Source organism: Caenorhabditis elegans, chromosome II (assembly GCF_000002985.6).
Source record: "Caenorhabditis elegans chromosome II".
In the NCBI taxonomy this organism is placed as follows: Eukaryota; Metazoa; Nematoda; class Chromadorea; order Rhabditida; family Rhabditidae; genus Caenorhabditis; species Caenorhabditis elegans.
Window position 1 is genome coordinate 5340971 of NC_003280.10, and position 18558 is coordinate 5359528.

An 18558-nucleotide genomic window follows, 5' to 3' on the forward strand; every position below is an offset into this window, starting at 1 on the left:
GAATACTTTCTTTTTGATTAGAAACTTCATACAACTTTTGACAAAAAATGGTTCAAAACGAAAAAGGAAAAAAATCTGGTAGTTTTTTTTCCAGAAATGTGAACTTTATAATGGCTTCCATCAACTCTTTAAATTATTCTCCGCGATTGCCAAAAATGTTGGTCTGCCTTCAAGGCAGCCTACGTGTGCCTACTCGCAGCACTTGCACTTGCAGTACTTGCAGTATCAGCATTTTCGCTAATTTGCCAGTCAGTTTAGTGAAAAGTTAATTGAAATTGGAAACTTTTGAATAAATTTTAAATCAGATTTTCGGGAACATCCCACAGTTAAATTACAGTTTTTATCAGAAATCTCGGGTCCTTTATGCGCACTTCGCAAATCAGCTAGGTAGGTAGGTAGGCCCGTAGGCATGAAACGTTCCAGCATACAATGTAATTTTACGCCGCTCTAGGATGGAATGGTTTTAATATTTTGCGGTACTTTCTCTGTTTTAAATCATCAATATACTTTTATTGCTTCTCAACTCACAACTTCATACATCTGTGCAAAAATTCCAGATAATGTACATATGTGCCCCAAACGTCATTTTCATATTTTCAAAGATCCTGACTAGTTTTCACCGATTTTTTATTATAGTTTCAAACAATCCAACCTACAACCTGACACTACGAAAAAGTTTGAATGATCTACAATGACTCATTTCTAATCCGAATCATTCGAATCAAAATCTTTTATTCCATCACAAACTACGTAGCTACGTCACAAATCTGATCAGTTGCTGATTAGACAAACGAGTTTATCACTAACTTCTTTTTCAGTAGAATTACACCAATTGCAGGTAAAATGTTTCAGGATTATTGAAGAAGGGCGTGACGAAATTCAATATTTTGATTTTTGAATTGCGGGGGAAAAAGTGATGATAGCTGTCACAAAACATAGTTGAACATAACAATGGAAAGACTAATGTCGAATTTTTATTAAGTTTTGAAAAGAAAAAAGTTAAACAGGGCCTGAAGCGGTAGCGGTCACTTTGTTCGCCTTTACGGCGAGGCTTGTCAGAAACACAAGAAGGCATTTTTTGCCGGTTTCAAAGAATACAAAATATTTTTCCAACTATTATTATACAATTTTAATACTGGCTGGGCGGCTCTAGGGCGCCTCCGCGAAAAGCTTTAAATCTAAATAAGTTGCAAAAAGTAATCTATGAAATTTACATCTCAGGTTATTTGCAGCGTCTCAGTGAGCACGATGGCTCCATATCGATAGAGAATCGGCAACTCATACTCACGGGAACTGTCAAAACAAGCCAGACTCATAAGTCTTTCCGAAACTTGTTCAAGAAAAATATAATTTTTATTTCACTACGATAATCGATAGTTCAATTAGAAGATTTTCGAAGATCGGTGATCATTTCTTCTCGTTTTTTTCTGATTTTTCACAAAAAATTGTTGATTCAATCCGCCGAACAGCAACTCAAATGACTCATGACCCAAATCAACAAATCAGATCAATCAATGTGTATCAGTGATCTACGTACTTACGTCACCGAAAGACAATTGTTCAGTTGTTGATGATGACCATCATCATGACATACGTTCTGTGACTTCTATTTTATTCCACTCATCAAAAATCGCCTCACACCTTGCTAAACCCCCGCGTTAACCCTTTCGGAACCCATGTCACATGTTTTTTGTGGTAACACACATTTTATTTTGGAGTGATGGACTGTTGTTCGAGAGCAGAATGTAAAAATAATGAAAATTAGAAAATGGCGTTAATGTTGTTACACACAATTAAACAGAATCTCTGAATCCCTCTTTGATCTTTTTGTGCGGCACGTGTTGGTGGAAGTGTTTGGACGATGAAGATGTATTTTAGATGAAAGTGTTATCCAAGTCGTTGAAGATTTGATAAACGACCATGTGAGTCTATTTCTGTGAATGCTTCTGGACCAAGAAGCTGTTGGAGTCGAGCCATTACCAGTTCTTTTTGATCTCCACTGAAAAATTATTATTTTTTAATTTAAAACTTCTTGTAAGTCAGAAAGTATCTTCAAAAAGTAACAGTGAAAATACAGAAGAAAAAAATCATTGACTATATTTTTCCATGACTACCTGTGCCCCTTGCCGAATCATTTTCATTTTTGTTCATGAGAATTTCAGCTGAACTATGTATTTTCAAACTGGCGTATCTTGAAAAATATACGTCCAGGAAAAAAATGTTCAGCAAACAAACTGATCGGAAATATTTTTCCTTTCTTTTGTATTGCGTTTCATTACAAAATATTAATTATTTGTTGAGTTACACAGAGTCAAACCCATTTTACCAAAATCCTCCAAAAATTTTGAAAACTTTTCTGTTGTACCAGTTATAATCTAACAACCATTGAATTTCAAAAGAAAATAATTGTTGAATAGTAACTAGAAAATATTTAGCTACATTTTATCAGTTTCAAGTTTTTTGATAACTTTGTCTTTTGCCAAGTTACAGGCCGTTTTCTGAAAAAATCCAATTTTGTCCATAAAACTCTTCATATCCATCGTAACAACTTGGAATTTGGACGAAACATCGCAATTTTTGGTGCTCTATCAGATTCCATCAAAAAAATTTCAAAAATCCTGTTAATCTCCAAAATCGTCCTCCGCTCCGAAAAATGAAATCGGGTGTTTGCCTTTCGGAAAATGGCCAAAAAAATGAAATTGGGATATTGGGGTCGAAAAATATATTTTTAGAAAGCTGAGAACACGTTATTTACGAATTTCATATTCATTTTTGATGAAATATCGTTTGAAATGACCTAAAAATTAAAGCAAAAAGCCGATTTTTATTCTCACGTGAAAATTGTTCTCTTAAAAACAACAGGAAAATTGATAAGTTTGTTTTTGGGGAAGAACAATTTTCACGTGAGAATCGAAATGAGCTTTTTGTTTTAATTATTAGGTCATTTGAAGCTACAATTCATCAAAAATGAATATGAAATTAGTAAATAACGTGTTCTCAGCTTTCTAAAAATATATTTTTCGACCCCAATATCCCAATTTCATTTGTTTTGGTCATTTTCCGAAAGGCAAACACCCGATTTCATTTTTCGGAGCGGAGGACGATTTTGGAGATTAACAGGATTTTTGAAATTTTTTTGATGGAATCTGATAGAGCACCAAAAAGTGCGATGTTTCGTTCAAATTTCAAGTTGTTACGATGGATATGAAGAGTTTTATGGACAAAATTGGATTTTTTCAGAAAACGGCCTGTAACTTGGCAAATGACAAAGTTATCAAAAAACTTGAAACTGATAAAATGTAGCTAAATATTTTCTAGTTACTATGCAACAATTTTTTCTTCAGAAATTCATTGGTTGATGGATTAGAAATGGTACAACAGAGAACTTCCCAAAAATTTTGATGGTTTTTGATAAATTGGCTTTGACTCTGTGTAACTCAACAAATAATTGGTATTTTTTGATGAAAAGTAATACAAATGAAAGAAAAAATATTTCTGATCAGTTTGTTACTTTATCATTTATTTCCTGGACGTATATTTTTCAAGATATGTCTGTTTGAAAAAACGCAATTGAGCGAGTTTAGGAAGTTATTTGGTCTTCTCAGCGTGATGTACCTACAGTCTCTCACTTCTTTCCCTATACTTTTTATTTTCTTGAAGTTATCATGAACAAAAATGAAAACGAGTTGATATTGAGAAAAGGTCGTCAATAATTCTGGAGTCAATACTTATTTTCCAGCAAAAGAGGACTCACTTGGCTCTTTTATAAACAAATCTTGGATCTTCTATCATTGTCAGATCGGCTCGTTCAAATGGACCACCGTACACTACGTGGCAGCACACAATCAACAAAAGGAAGAGAATCGCAATGCAGGAACGCATAATGACAGATCTCAAAGGGATACCTACAAGCTTTGAGTTGAATAAAAAACGATTGTGAGGAATAATTGGAAAAAAGATTTCGTGGGAACTTGAGAAAATATGAGAGAAAAGTTTTAAAATAAAATGAAAAATGAAATCAAAGTAGGAAGTGAAACATAGCTTCTGTTTTGGAGCCGGAAAAGGGCGGGATTTTATCGGAGCACTCAAATGCTCTCTACCGTACCTCGTAACGCCTACTCGAAGCCACCAATTTTAGCAGTTGGTTTAATGACGTGACACTTTTGTTTAATTGCTGTACGAACAAAGAAATAGATAATGAATAGGGAAACGGGAAAACGAGGTAAGAATTGGCTCTGAAAGTATAGGTTACGATGGTGATCAAAATGAAAAAAAGAACGATCAAGTTGTAGTAAGTAAACACCATGAATGGTTTTTCAAAGTGATAAGATGCCTTTGTGGTAAATTTCTTAAATGGTAAAGCTTTTACTACAACTTACAGCTGATGCCCAGAATGGCAGCTGATGCCCAGAATGGCAGCTGATGCCCAGAATGATTGCTCCGTGAATTTTGTTAAGCCGCAAATGCGGAGCCGGAGCATTGTGTTGCAAGATTGTGGCACTGTTAATTATGCTTGTTTACAAAGACTTGTGTAATCCACGAGGAAAAGTTTAACAATAAGTTTGACAGTTAATTCGCAATGGTTTCAGTTTTTACGTTTTGTACTCTAAGCATTCTGAAACTAGACCTAAAATGGTCTAAACCATGGTGTGCGTCAAATTTGCCGAATTTGCCGTTTGCCGGGCGCGGCAAATTTCAAAGAAGTAAATTTGCCGAATTTGCCGAGCTCGGCGAATTTTGAGATTTGCCGCCAACTCCTGGTCTAAACGAACACAAGAGCTTTTAAAGATTTCGTTTTTATCAGTGTTTCCATCTGAAAACATTTAACAAAGTAGAACTACAAAACACATGCGGCCAAATGATCAATTTTCCAGAAAAAGTCCAAACGACAAATCATTAAAATATCTGAACCAATTTCTCTGGTGTTCTTGTGGACAACATGCTCATAAACTATAATTTGAAATTTTCTTTCTTCGAGAGAAGTTCGCGAACAAAACAGAAGAACAGAAACATTTATTACGTCATTTTTTAAGAGCTCTCAGAAACTACAGTAATCTCGAATTTTCATTACAATATTATAAATTCTCCCCGTTTTTTGTATCCATGGTCTCCCGCGAAAAAAAGCTCATTTGAAAATATAATTTCGAATAAATCAGGAGGTTACGAATGGAAAATGAAGGAAAAGGATGTGCCAAACGGGCATAAATTGCTACCGAAATCTAGATGAAGTGCTGCTTCGAGAATAATTACGTTACATATTTCTCTGAGAAACATTAGAAACACGACACTTCTCGGTGTCACACTTTTATACGAATGAGCTCTGGAATTCAGAAAACATGATGAGATCATTCGAATTGTGTAAAGCGGTTGGGATTATGGGCACACGAAGACGGCGCAATTACTTAATTTTTAATTAATTTCAGATTAACTTTCTTCTTCCGTTTGGAAATTGTTGCGCTTTTTGCACACTTTTCCTGTATACCCTAGATCAGGAGCAAATGGGGACAAAAACTCAATTTTGAATCTCCGCTAATTTGATGGTTGCGGTGGAGCATGTTTGCATTAATTTTTGTAGAAATTGAGGGGGTACGTTTTCGTAAGGGGATTTTTTCGTAAGGAACGCTTTCAGTAGGGCAATGTGCGGCGCGCCTTTTCGCAAGCCCGCCGCACAGTCCTTCGCAATGCGCCGCACGGCTTTTTGCAATGCGCCGCACGCTTCTTCGTATTTATTTATTTATTTTTCCAACAGGAAATTTCGAACGGAATTCAATTAAAAACGGATTTTTAATGGAAATTAATTAGTTTTATTCGAGCTAAATACGGATATTTTCAGAATTTTCGATGACAAAAACGGGTTTCATTCGATTTCGAATCGATCAAAATTAATATTAATCGAAAATGAGCGTTTCCTTCCCGGAAAAAAGAAGAACTTGATGCTGAGAGTGATCCAAGCGGAGCCAAACGCTTTTTTAGAGGCAAGTATTGATGTCTAAAGATTAATTGAAGAGTGAAAAGTATTTTTCAGCGTTCGACAGGGATCTAAAGAAGAAAAGAAATCCGAAAGCGTCTACTACAAATGTATGTGAATCGACTCCTGCAACAATCGATCTGGTTACTCCACCTGCATCACCACGTCGGTCTGATTCGTATATGCAGTTTCCTTCAAATTCTCGAGAGCTCGATGAGCCGAGATCCACTGACGATATCCCGGAATGCGATTCAATAGCCAATTCTACTCAGGAAACAAGCTTGGATACAACAGATTCCATGGCAAATACTGAAAGATTTTTTGATTTTTATCCAGCTGTATTTCGCCGCACAGTCCTTCGCAATGCGCCGCACGGCTTTTTGCAATGCGCCGCACGCTTCTTCGTATTTATTTATTTATTTTTCCAACAGGAAATTTCGAACGGAATTCAATTAAAAACGGATTTTTAATGGAAATTAATTAGTTTTATTCGAGCTAAATACGGATATTTTCAGAATTTTCGATGACAAAAACGGGTTTCAATCGATTTCGAATCGATCAAAATTAATATTAATCGAAAATGAGCGTTTCCTTCCCGGAAAAAGAAGAACTTGATGCTGAGAGTGATCCAGGCGGAGCCAAACGATTAAAATGATAGAAGTGATTTTTTATTCAGTCGAAATGGAAAATAAAACTGCAAACAAAAGTTAATTCGATTAAATTAAGTAAGAAAAATCATGGCGAAATTTGGATAACCTGAGTATGGAAAATTGTTTCTATAATCTAATGGCACAGAGGTAAACAAAGAGATCAGTGATAGCATTTCGGAATTTCCATAAAAGGGAAAAGTTTCTCATTAAAAGCACTGAAACCGGTATAATTCAAAAACACTGAAGTACAGAAATCGGGGTTTTTGTATAATGGCACAGCGGTTGTTCGATTTCCGGATCGTCTCTTCAAGTCTAGGATCAATGATTTTGATAGTTGAATGGTCTTTTGAATCACTCCTCGCAGGTTTTGATAGTCGTTGTGATGATACATTCTCTGGAAAACAAAACAAATCGATATTATATACCTATTTGAGAACTTAAAAAACTACAAAAAGAAACTTGCCTTCAGCTTGGAAAATTGCTGCTCACTCGGGTTGTTTGTGAACTCTAATCCGTTTCGAACCCTCTCTTTACAGTTCCAAAAATCAACGGGATATCGAGCATCTTCTCCAAAATAGAATTTTTCGAGGTAGCTGAAGAAATCTGAAAAACGAGAATAATTGATTTCATGACAAGATTTTTCAAACCTTTCAATGCTGGATGAATATTAACTGTTCAACATTTCAGAAGACGGAGCCAAAGAAGTACTTTGTCGTGTGGAGCAAAACTGAGAGTATAAATCGATTTTAAAAGATTCACGAATTCCGGCTTATTGATATCGTCTCCAACAGCTGAAATTTTGAATTAGGTTAGCAGCATTAAATATTTAGGTTTACCTTTTCGCAGATTTTTAAAAAGATTCACTTTGAAGTGACGCCAACATCCGAAAATGTCCGCATTCGGCCACACAGCTCTGCTCGCATTAACACTGGCCACTTCAAAGTCTGGATAGGTTGATAAATTTAATAAATATAACCAACGTTTACCTGAAAATACGTATTTTGGTTGGATTCCACTACGTAGGAAAGATAGGAACAAACGTCTGTACAAATCTTCTTTGGCAGAGCCACACAAAGCAAAAACCAATGGAACTGCCACGTTCGTATCGAGATCCTGCAATGTCATTGGTTGACATCAAAATACCTTTCAATTAATACGCACCGTGACTGTTGCGATGTAAAGCTGTCGATAATTTTTCGGAATTTCTGAGAATTTCCCATCCAAATGCAAGCTGTGCGCACCATACAAAGATTCAGCTTCCTCTGCTTGCCACACAACTAGCAAATCCTTATTAGACTCAAACGTTCCAGAACTGTCTAAACAACATTTTCCTCCTTTAAAATAGGCAGAATCGAGGGCTGGTGGAAAACTATTCGTCGATTTCCTACTCAGCATACCGTCCAGTATGCGACTGATTTCTTTCTGGAAAAAGTATATGTTTTATTGATTCCACGATTTATTATTTACGTTGCTCTTGAGAAGTTCAACAACTTCATATCTTTTTGAAAGTGTAACAGCAAGCTCATAAAGGCGTTCTTTTGATGGTGAAGAAGACATTGATGAAACTGCGATTTTTCTCATAATTAATTGCACCTAAAATATAAATTTAGTTTTGAAAAACGTAAATTTCAGTATACTGCAATTTCGCTTCTCCTCGATTCGTGATCACAATCACGACTGACTTTCACATGGCCTGTCTCAGTCTTGATACGCACGGATCCGGGGCACTTTCTCGAGTTTTCCAGTGTAACGTTACATCTGAAATAAATTAATGAAATGTGTGACAATTTTTTCCTAGCGATAATTCACCTAGCCACAATGTCCCCATTTTTCAGTGTTTCTCTCGGACGATAGCTTTGATTGTTGAAAATGACCAATGGAGCTCCTCGTTTCGTCGAAATACTGAAATTGCATAGTTTCTATGTTTAATTGTTTTAGAAGTTAGAAGGCATACCAAAAATCTGAACTATTCTCGCTGATATATTCCGGTGCCATTTCAAGCACCCCTCTTGGGCTATTGGCAATCGGTCTATAGTGCATCAGAGAACGTAACACGTGTGACTTGCTGGAATTTTATATTTTGATAGAGTTATTGATTAATAACAACCTATTTGTCAAAAACCAATCCGGATGGTATGGAGTCTCTTCGTCTTCAAACGGAGATTGATATGAATTGTGACCTAAAAATACAACGTCTGTTATTTCTATTTAATTATTAGTTAAGACCTACACAGAAGATTGAATTCACTTGTTTCCTGTAGATCGTGATCCATTTCTTCGGGAAATACAGCTGGATAAAAATCAAAAAATCTTTCAGTATTTGCCATGGAATCTGTTGTATCCAAGCTTGTTTCCTGAGTAGAATTGGCTATTGAATCGCATTCCGGGATATCGTCAGTGGATCTCGGCTCATCGAGCTCTCGAGAATTTGAAGGAAACTGCATATACGAATCAGACCGACGTGGTGATGCAGGTGGAGTAACCAGATCGATTGTTGCAGGAGTCGATTCACATACATTTGTAGTAGACGCTTTCGGATTTCTTTTCTTCTTTAGATCCCTGTCGAACGCTGAAAAATACTTTTCACTCTTCAATTAATCTTTAGACATCAATACTTGCCTCTAAAAAAGCGTTTGGCTCCGCTTGGATCACTCTCAGCATCAAGTTCTTCTTTTTTCCGGGAAGGAAACGCTCATTTTCGATTAATATTAATTTTGATCGATTCGAAATCGAATGAAACCCGTTTTTGTCATCGAAAATTCTGAAAATATCCGTATTTAGCTCGAATAAAACTAATTAATTTCCATTAAAAATCCGTTTTTAATTGAATTCCGTTCGAAATTTCCTGTTGGAAAAATAAATAAATAAATACGAAGAAGCGTGCGGCGCATTGCAAAAAGCCGTGCGGCGCATTGCGAAGGACTGTGCGGCGGGCTTGCGAAAAGGCGCGCCGCACATTGCCCTACTGAAAGCGTTCCTTACGAAAAAATCCCCTTACGAAAACGTACCCCCTCTAGAAATTTCTTATTTTGTTGTTTCCTTCCTTTTCCGTGTTTAGAACTAAATAATATAGTTTTCAGGTAGAAAATGTCTATAGAAATTGTACAAAAAAGTCTATTCAACATTATTGAAGCCGTTGCCGACGCCGTTACTGCTTCGCAAGCCACAAAAAGGTTGGTAAACCGGAAATTATTGCGAAACTAAATTAATAATGAATTTTTCAGATGTCGACTTGTTGCTGTCAGTAAAACAAAGTCTGCTGATTTAATAGAGGCATGTTATTCTCAAAATCAGCGTCATTTTGGAGAGAATTACGTCCAAGAAGTGAGAGAAAAATCATCAACAAAACTTTTGAAAATGATTCCTTATTGTTCAGCTTGAAGAAAAATCTGATGTTTTGGCGTCAAAATGTTTAGATATTCGTTGGCATTTTATCGGACAAGTGCAATCAAATAAAGTTAGTTCTGATGGAAAATTTACCTTATTTATTAATCATTTAAAAATTTTTAGATTGGAAAAATTTGCAATTCTCCTGGACTTTGGTGTGTTGAAACAGTGGAGACTGAGAAACATGCTCGGATTTTCGACAAGGTGTGTTTAGTGACTATTAATCTATTTTAATTAAATATCTTGAAGGAATGGTCAAAACACGGAGCCAATTTGTCACCACTACGAGTTCTCGTGCAAGTAAATACATCCGGAGAAGATAATAAAGGAGGAATCGAGATTGGAGAAGCACCGAAACTTGCGGAATTCATTCGAAAAGAATGCCAAAACTTGAAATTTGATGGATTCATGACTATCGGATCGTTTGACAACAGGTATATATTTATTTATTGTTACGACTATCCTACTAAAAAGTTGTTCAGTGGCAGGTGAAATGGAAATAGGTGTAAGAAATGATGAAAATGAACGTTTTATATTAATTATTACTTGTAAATAATGATCAAGCTAACAAGCGATAAATTAAATATTTACCATAAAATAAAAGTTCAATTTTACAGCCACGCAAGCGGAGAAAATCCGGATTTCGAGAAGCTCTTCAAAGTCCGACAAACATGGGCAGAACAAACAGGTGAACAGATTTTCTAGAAAAATCAAAGCGAGAACCGTCAGTGGTTGACGTCAAAAAATAAAACTTATGCTTCAAGAAATGTTTTGAAATGTTGGATCCACAAAGTTTCTAAACAAAAACTTGAAAAGTATTGATTTCAGGTGAATCTGCGGATTCAGTAGAACTCTCAATGGGAATGTCCGATGATTTCCTTCAAGCAATTCATCAAGGTGCAACAAGTGTTCGAGTGGGAAGCAAGCTGTTCGGAGCCAGAGAATACAAAAATAAATAGATTTACATTCCATTTTTTAGTTTGTTATTTTTTTAGTATTTAAAGAAAATTCACTATTCAAATTCACTTTTTTTTTAATTACCAGATTCCAATTCAGTTGCTGTTACTGTTTAAATACCTTTCTTTTGAATTGAACTTTTCAGTTCCTTCAGCATTTTTTTCAGTCACAGAATAATGGATAATTTCCGATCGGAAATTCTCAAGGAAACTCGAGAATTAATGCTCAATGAGCAGCAACATGTAGGTTAATTCTTTACTTTTAAGCAAATTAAGCGTGATTCATTCAGGAGGAAAGCATGAAATCTTGGAACGGACCTGAAACGAAAGGATTTGAATTAAAATTCGGAGGCACCAAGCGAGGAGTTCCACAGAACTCTGGAGTAGTTGGTCAGGTTTTCATCAGTGAGGATGGAGGATTTGAAGCAATCATAACTGGATATGTCATAAAAAGTAAGTTTTGAAAATAAAATTGTCAGTTATAATTCGATTTTTCAGACAGTCTCCGTTCCATCGCAGCTTCTTTCACAGTAACTCCTTCGTCTTCTCTGAAATCTGATTTGTCGGAAGGTCTTCATCCACTCGTGCTTGCTATTGGATCAGCTCTTACTCTCAATCATATTTTGATGCTCGGCTCTCTGCGTGACAAAATTCTGAAAAACTTGACACCCAAGAGTGTTGCAAAACTCATTTTATCGAACAAGAAATCTCAGCAAATTCTTACATCTGATGCGGTCGATAACACATTCTGGAAGAAACGTTTAAACAATGATTTTGGAAATGAAACTGTACAAAATACGATCACCACCGGCCGAAAATTCTATGGAATGTATTGCCAGAAAGCAAATGAGTCGAGAACTACAGCGAGAAGAAATGAACCAGTTCGTAATGAAAATCCGCTTATGATCGGTGGACCACGTCATCCTCCTAGACATCCTGTTCATGACCCTTACGGGAATCGTTTTCCTGATCCGGATACTGAGTGAGTTTCCGATTTCTCATTGTCAAATTTAATTTCAATTTTTTTTCCTAAAGGTTGATGCATTCATCTCCGAAATTTCAGATACTACAATCCCCTCGGAGGTTTCTTGCCACCAGGTGTACCACGCGCCGGAAATCCAAACATTCCAGACCTGTTCCGTGGACCTGATCATCCGGATCTCAATCCACTGGGCCCATTAGGACAGCCACGTGGAGGAGGAAGTCACGGAAGACCATTCATGAGAGATCCCAATGGAAGATTCGGTGGAAACGGAGGTGGTGGTGGCTTCGACGGATACATCTGAAAACCATAATTGTTGTATTAAATGTGTATTTTATATTTATTTGAATGCTACTCCGTCAGCTCCATGAGCGTGTTAAAATTAGAAAAGTCTTGTATAGCTTGCAATATTAAAAATGCAAACTACGAAACCAAGATATCTATCAAAATCGGAAAATAGGTTAGAGGGGGTTTATATTTAATATGTATTGAGCATGCTACAAGAAACCAAACACACAAAAGCCTTATAAATTCCAGAAACTCTCACGTCTACATGACTATAAAAGCCTGTCTCAGAAAAGCCTGTCTCAGAAATTTTGTTCGGAAAACGTCCCGGTCAACTTTTTGTTGACAATGTTTTACCCTCTTCCCCCCCTCATACTTAGTCACCGGACTCTTGCGGGTCCAAATGATTATTTTATATCTATTTATTCATTCTTTTTTCCTTCACTTCACTGCTTTGTTGTAATTGTATCATTATGATTGTTGCCTGATGAATAAATATAAATAAATGAAAAAAAGTGAGTCCTGAATGTTTGATAGTACCCAATAAAATGTCAACCATAATTTTTTCAACTAATTCCTTTTCTAGGATGACACAAAACTTCAAGCAAAAAAAGTTGCCACCGCTGGGATTGAACTAGTGGACGTCTGCGTGAACGCCAAAATTTTGAGCCACTTGACCACGGAGGCTTTTTTAATTTATTGGTAGTAAGGACGATGATATTTTAATGACTCCAAATTTAGACGTCCAAAGCTGAAAATGCGCACTCACTACAGTACCCCAAAACACTCGATTTTAAAATATTGGTCAGTTTCAGCCGAAAATTGGTTTCTCAAAGTAAATTGGGATGTTTAGTTCGGAATTTGGATGGAACTCCTGCAGAAAAACGGATGTTTGCGAGTTTCAACGTGCCAATCGTGGGTTACTGTAGCTCCAAAACTAAGACTACAGTATCCCAAAACCCAATTTATTTTTCGAGGGGAACGGGTGCTGCTGAGTTAATTAGTAATAAATAATGTCAATAGTCGAATCATCAAAATGAGTAATAGGGTATTTAGAGTCTTGATTTATATTTTATATGTAGTAAGCATACTACAACAAACCAAAGAACCTCAAGCGCATATTTACAACAATTCCAGAAATTCTCTCACGTCCACATGAATATAAAAATGCGATATTTTTGCTCAAATTATGAGATGTTTGATATACACAGTTTCGGCTCCAAAAAAATATATCTTCACCGAATCTTCGAGTATTTTCTAATTAATATCTGAAAGATGAGAAGATGAGTGGGTGGAAGATGGGAGGAACGAAAAGTTTCTCATATTTTCTGGCACTTTTTTCAGATGAACTTGAGTATATATATTCCCGATTCCATTTAGATTCTCTATTTTCTTTCCAATCACGAGACAAACAAGACACTCTTAGCAGCTTCTTTCATTTCATTTATTCTCGTATTTCATTCATTTTGTTCCTTGTAAATGAACATTTTAGCTCTTTTCCAAATGTGCTAAAAATTTGGGAGCAAAAGTCAGATATCAGTGTTAAAAAAAGTGTTTTCGATTATTCCGGGAAATGCGTTTTTCGCAGATAAAGTGATTAGAGCGTAGTAAACATTATTTCTTATATTTAGTGAGAAGGGGTAGATAATTGTGATTTCCGAGGTTTCCGTTTAGTTTAGTGAATCAGAAAACCAGAAAATCAGTTTTATTTTCAATTCTCTACTTATTTTTTACCCTTTTGGAATATTTTGGCAGTGGCGAGACTACCGTAACCGGAGCCTACCGTAACATGGCAATTTTATGCAATTTCTTACATAATCACGGGAGAAACGAGAAGATATTTGAAAACGAAACAAAAAATTCGTAAAAATTGTGTTTTGCAATCAAGTTTTGTTTAGTATTAGATTTTCGAAAGAGGCAATTTTTCTCTAAACATACTTTTGAAGAGCCATGGGTCTCGAAGCCCCGGTTACTGTAGTTTCAAATTTTAAAGTTCAACTTTTGTGATGATTGTCGTAATTTGTACTACTCAACAATTTTAATAGAGTAATAAGAAAACAGAAAAAGACTTTCAATAAAGTTTTGTTTTAAAAGTAGAGCAGCATATCAAAAACCAGATCTTGTCACTTTTGGATTACTGTAGGTCTCCGGCTCACCACAGCTTTGTTTTTTTGGAATTCTTTGCATCGAGACTTTTTATTTCAAAGTTTTGCAAAAGAAATAGCGAAGCTAAGACTTGCTCATACAAATTTAGAGTTCACACACTTTTTAAAAAATGTTCCCATGCGTGCAAAAATTAGCCTGCCAAGTCTTATTAAATCTCTGTGAGACTACATTAAAACGCGTATGATCTGTCTGATATATTGCTCTTGTGCTTAAAGATATTAAATGTCCTTGTTCTGGATAACGAGATTTGTGACTCGTTTGCTCAATTTATTTATTCCACGCTGTTGGCTTTACCTTCCTCAAATCTCTAAAACTTTATAGGAACTTCAAAGGAATTGCATCGGCAGATGAATAGTTGTCATCCGCCTCAAGACGAGATGGCGGGGTTAATTGGTATTTATGCTTTTCAAGGTGAGTAATTTTATTCATTTTCAGTCAAAGTTTCAAATATTTTAAAGGATTCTATGGGCTCTTGTCAGTTGTTGTCTACACATTCAATATAAGAGCACTCCGACATCACAAAAATAATTTGGACAAGTCATTTAGTCTATTGTACACATGTTGTGCAGCATTGGTAATTTAATTTTGGAACTTTTAATGTAGAAGTTTAGTGAACATAACTAGGTGTTCGGTGTAGGTAGGGCGACCTACGGCAAAATTAGGCAGGCTGGAAAGAGGAGTAAACATGCGATTGGTTTCATGTAAACATTGGAAAGAAAAAAAGAGAAATTTCCAGAGCCTCACCTACTTCTTGGATCATTTCTTAATTCGTCGATTTGTGAAACTTGGGTTTTTTTGTGAAATCATTTTGGAAAACTTTGGCGAACCTAATTATTGGATGATGCCATATAAAACTATTGCTTCATATTGTCCAATTGCAATTTTGGTATTCCATGCTCTAATTGCTGCTCATCGGTTCAGTATTGTTGCGGCACCAATGAGAGGAGTTCAGGTATGAAGTATAACTTTTGAGGTCTCGAAACGGACAATAGTCTGCAACTACAGTAACCGTTTTCCCTGATTTTTTATACTTGGCTTTTTATTAAATAAGTTTGCGTTTTAAAATTGAGCAAAATTGTAAAATAAAATGATAATAAAATTACGAAACACTGTGGGTACTGTAGCTGTGATCGTGTCGAGACCACCATGTTTTGGAGCCTAGATTAATTCTCAATAAATAATATTTCCAGTTATGGGATCGCTATCGTCGATTATTTGTTCTCGTCGGATTCCTTATTCCTTTAATATTTATGTGGTTCATGATACCATGCAAAAGCTACGCTGAGCTGGATTCTGAAGGAAGTGGAGGATTGGATATTGAGTATAAGAAAGTTTTCAGTGTAATAAAAATATTTTTGAAATATTTTAATTTTTTAAATAAATTTTCAGATCAGTTCATCGTTGGCTGCAGCAATTGCTGCTGTACTTTTTGGAGTTCTTACATTATGCCTCACATTTGGAATGTTAATAGCACTGGCTAAATTGAGCTTGAGAAAACTGTCTCAAGCAGAAATTAGTTTGATTGTTTTTGAAGTTTTTATGACTGTTTTCACATTGATCTACGCTTTTACGCAGGTTTTTCTGAAAATTGGAAAGATTTAAGGCAATTTTCAGTATTCCAGGGTATTCTCTATTATTCAATCTATATTGTGAAGGACATGGAACTGAAATCTACAGTAATCCAATTCCGTACATTTGCAATTGATATTTTTATACTCCCGCAAGCATGGACTTTATTGTTTTTATCAACTACAGTAGGTTTTTGGAAATTTTTCAAGATAATTGTTTAGTATTTAAATATATATATTTCAGGTCCGTCGGTATACACTTCGAGCATTCGGAAAACGACTTGGAGTTGAATTTTTATCAACTGAAATAGAGAAAAGTGCTAGAATGGTTTCTGTTGCACCAGCCACGATATCTTTGCAAAAAAGCACGGTTTTAAATTATAATTTTACTTTGCAAAATTTGTTCTAATAAATGATCATAGGATTTTATTTACACATGTAAGTGAAAGTTTCAAACGAAGATCAAAACCAAATTGAAAGAATTTTTGAATTAATTGAAATCTAATCGTTTTTCTTGGCTTCCATATTCTTGAAGCTGAATGTTTCCCCAGTCGACTCTCTTGGCTGCGTCTCCGAACTCTCACCCATATCCATTCCTTTAACAACAAAATAGAGATCACAGAAGAATACGATTGTTGCTGGAACGAGACCAAAAATGAATCGTGTTGGAAGATCTAGGTTCAGATGGGGATATGCATATGTGATCCCTGAGAATCCGAAGAAAAATGATCCAACTACAGTGATAACGACGTTGATAACCGAAATCATTTGACGATTTACTGCTCGCATTTCAACTCCGAAATTCTGAATAAAAATCAATAAATATTGAACCGTAATTAATTTAAAATACCTCCATATGATCTGTCTTTCCGTATTTCTGTACTGGATCCACATCTCTGATGAGTCTCTTGTAAGAATCTTGTTCTTGCTGAATTCTCAATTCTTCAGTTTTCTTACGAAATTCTACGGAAGCATGATATGTATGATCTTCGCGACGAAGTGTTAACCGATCGAAGAATACGAAAACAGGAATACCGTCAGGTAGTTTCGTCTTAAACGAACAATATAAAATTGTTGATTTTTAAATAAAACTTACTTTTATATTCACCAAATCTTTATAGCTCACGACATCTTTTTTGTAGAATTCTTTACATGATTTCGATACTTCAGGAGTTATTTTCTCTTTAGAACCAGCAACCAAATCGCGTAGGAGATTTTTATCTTCTTGTGACACGTTCCACTGCGCCATTTGGTTCTGAAAAATGATGTTTTATAAATTGTCGCAGAAAACAATGATAACGCAAGCAAAAAATATGGCAATATATTGAAAAGTATGGAAATATATTTCGGGGTTGCAATATTCAGATTTTTCCCGAATGATATCGAATGGAATATTTTAATTTTTGGTCGCCGTAAATCTACATGAAAGCTGTGCGCACGTTGCCAATAACCGTGCCGCACCATTGCAGTGGCCGGGAGCGGTGCGATTTCTAGGCCAGCAGGGCTCTGCCAAAAAACTTTTTGCAATTTTTGCTCTGAAATCTGCAGAAAAACGCGAAGGGCAGCCTCAAGGGTGATGTCACGACTTCCTTTTATGACGCAGAACACCCTTTTGGACCACCCAGCGTGTGAATAATGTTTCGCAATGCTCTCCTTTCCTACCGAGGTCCTTTTCACTCAACTTCACTGTCTAAACTCGAAATATTTGCTTTTATTTTCTAATAATATATCCAACTTTTATTAATTATTACAATAATTTCAGATGAAGTGGAGGACGGTATTCATTTTCCTGTTAGCTGCTCATATCGGACTTGCCAATGTTAAACAAAAAAAGAAGGATCTATCCAGTTACACGTGAGGTTATATGCAATTTTAAAGCCTCATTTTTAATTACAGAGATGCGGAGCTGGAAAAGCTGTATGAAGAGTGGGAGGAAAACGACGAGGACGAACTAGAAGAAGATGAGAAGCCAGAACACAAAAGAAAACCGCCACAATTGGATCTGGAAAGTATGAAGGCAAAAGTGAGGCGAATTTTTTTTGTGTAAAAAATTTCATAAAATAATTTATTACAGGCCAAAGACCCGGAGGATCTTCTTATGATGTCAAAGAAAGGCCAAACATTGATGCTCTTCGTCGGAGTTGTTGATCCATCGCAACCAGATCGCTCGGATATTCGCCCGTTCACGGAAAAATGGACGCAAATATGGCAATCTCAACTCTACAATAATCACGTGGATCTGCAAGTTTTTGTGATTGACGATAATAGGGCCATCTTCATGTTCAAAAACGGAGAACAAGCATTCGAAGCAAAGAAATTCCTTTTGAAACAAGAATTCGTTTCCGAAGTGACGATCGAAGGACAGAGCTTTGACGGACCTGCGAAGAAATTCAAAACTGGCAAGAAAGAGCTATAATATTCACATATCCTAGTCATTTGTATCAAATATTTATTTACGAGGTTCCCCAATTTCTCATGTGCCTTTTTGCATTTCACTTACTTTTTACATAATATTTCACTCATAAATTATATTTTCTAATTCATTAATTTCTATAGATTTTCAGACAGTTTCCAACTGTTTTGATATTTTTTATTT

The 18558-nt window shown here is 35.9% G+C and overlaps 6 protein-coding genes, 2 non-coding genes and 2 pseudogenes across 10 annotated transcripts; 6 read left to right on the forward strand and 4 right to left on the reverse strand.

Annotated features, from left to right (window-relative positions):
• Positions 1-1695: 1695 nt before the first annotated feature.
• nssp-17 (Neuropeptide-Like Protein) lies at positions 1696-3905 on the reverse strand. Its single transcript, NM_182160.5, has 2 exons — positions 3755-3905; positions 1696-1999 (listed from the first exon to the last, which is right to left on the reverse strand). Exons 1-2 carry the CDS (start codon positions 3880-3882, stop codon positions 1888-1890), a joined length of 240 nt encoding a protein of 79 aa, NP_871960.1. The 5' UTR covers positions 3883-3905; the 3' UTR covers positions 1696-1887.
• A 1928-nt stretch (positions 3906-5833) lies between these two features.
• F09E5.9 lies at positions 5834-6632 on the forward strand (annotated as a pseudogene). Its single transcript has 2 exons — positions 5834-5975; positions 6026-6632. Coding segments are annotated over exons 1-2 (749 nt in total).
• A 146-nt stretch (positions 6633-6778) lies between these two features.
• Positions 6779-9279, reverse strand: F09E5.10 (annotated as a pseudogene). Its single transcript has 13 exons — positions 9238-9279; positions 8849-9187; positions 8726-8798; positions 8573-8683; positions 8428-8520; positions 8256-8376; positions 8086-8211; positions 7780-8040; positions 7659-7731; positions 7455-7604; positions 7266-7409; positions 7082-7221; positions 6779-7012 (listed from the first exon to the last, which is right to left on the reverse strand). Coding segments are annotated over exons 1-13 (1907 nt in total).
• A 419-nt stretch (positions 9280-9698) lies between these two features.
• On the forward strand, positions 9699-11023 carry F09E5.8 (Pyridoxal phosphate homeostasis protein). The gene is made up of 7 exons (NM_062600.6): positions 9699-9791; positions 9843-9942; positions 9995-10075; positions 10129-10209; positions 10255-10439; positions 10623-10693; positions 10834-11023. The coding sequence occupies exons 1-7, from the start codon at positions 9706-9708 to the stop codon at positions 10962-10964; spliced, it is 735 nt and encodes a 244-aa protein (NP_495001.1). The 5' UTR covers positions 9699-9705; the 3' UTR covers positions 10965-11023.
• Positions 11024-11116: 93 nt separating this feature from the next.
• F09E5.7 (PI31_Prot_N domain-containing protein) lies at positions 11117-12789 on the forward strand. Its single transcript, NM_062601.8, has 4 exons — positions 11117-11204; positions 11252-11414; positions 11460-11943; positions 12025-12789. The coding sequence occupies exons 1-4, from the start codon at positions 11139-11141 to the stop codon at positions 12245-12247; spliced, it is 936 nt and encodes a 311-aa protein (NP_495002.1). The 5' UTR covers positions 11117-11138; the 3' UTR covers positions 12248-12789.
• A 1924-nt stretch (positions 12790-14713) lies between these two features.
• Positions 14714-16391, forward strand: srg-69 (Serpentine receptor class gamma-69). Its single transcript, NM_001377800.1, has 7 exons — positions 14714-14805; positions 14853-14968; positions 15131-15346; positions 15585-15734; positions 15784-15969; positions 16017-16148; positions 16207-16391. Exons 1-7 carry the CDS (start codon positions 14742-14744, stop codon positions 16369-16371), a joined length of 1029 nt encoding a protein of 342 aa, NP_001364743.1. The 5' UTR covers positions 14714-14741; the 3' UTR covers positions 16372-16391.
• On the reverse strand, positions 16338-17217 carry F09E5.11 (Transmembrane protein 199). The gene is made up of 3 exons (NM_062603.3): positions 17059-17217; positions 16813-17013; positions 16338-16766 (listed from the first exon to the last, which is right to left on the reverse strand). The coding sequence occupies exons 1-3, from the start codon at positions 17209-17211 to the stop codon at positions 16464-16466; spliced, it is 657 nt and encodes a 218-aa protein (NP_495004.2). The 5' UTR covers positions 17212-17217; the 3' UTR covers positions 16338-16463.
• A 164-nt stretch (positions 17218-17381) lies between these two features.
• F09E5.18 lies at positions 17382-17605 on the forward strand. The gene has a single exon (NR_051060.1). It is a non-coding gene; the product is annotated as an Unclassified non-coding RNA F09E5.18 (non-coding RNA).
• Positions 17464-17613, reverse strand: F09E5.19. The gene has a single exon (NR_051061.1). It is a non-coding gene; the product is annotated as an Unclassified non-coding RNA F09E5.19 (non-coding RNA).
• Positions 17614-17724: 111 nt separating this feature from the next.
• bmy-1 (Boca/MESD chaperone for YWTD beta-propeller-EGF) lies at positions 17725-18499 on the forward strand (the record flags this gene model as incomplete). Its single annotated transcript, NM_062602.3, has 3 exons — positions 17725-17816; positions 17859-17985; positions 18037-18499. The coding sequence occupies 3 exons, from the start codon at positions 17725-17727 to the stop codon at positions 18376-18378; spliced, it is 561 nt and encodes a 186-aa protein (NP_495003.2). The 3' UTR covers positions 18379-18499.
• Between the last annotated feature and the right edge of the window lie 59 nt (positions 18500-18558).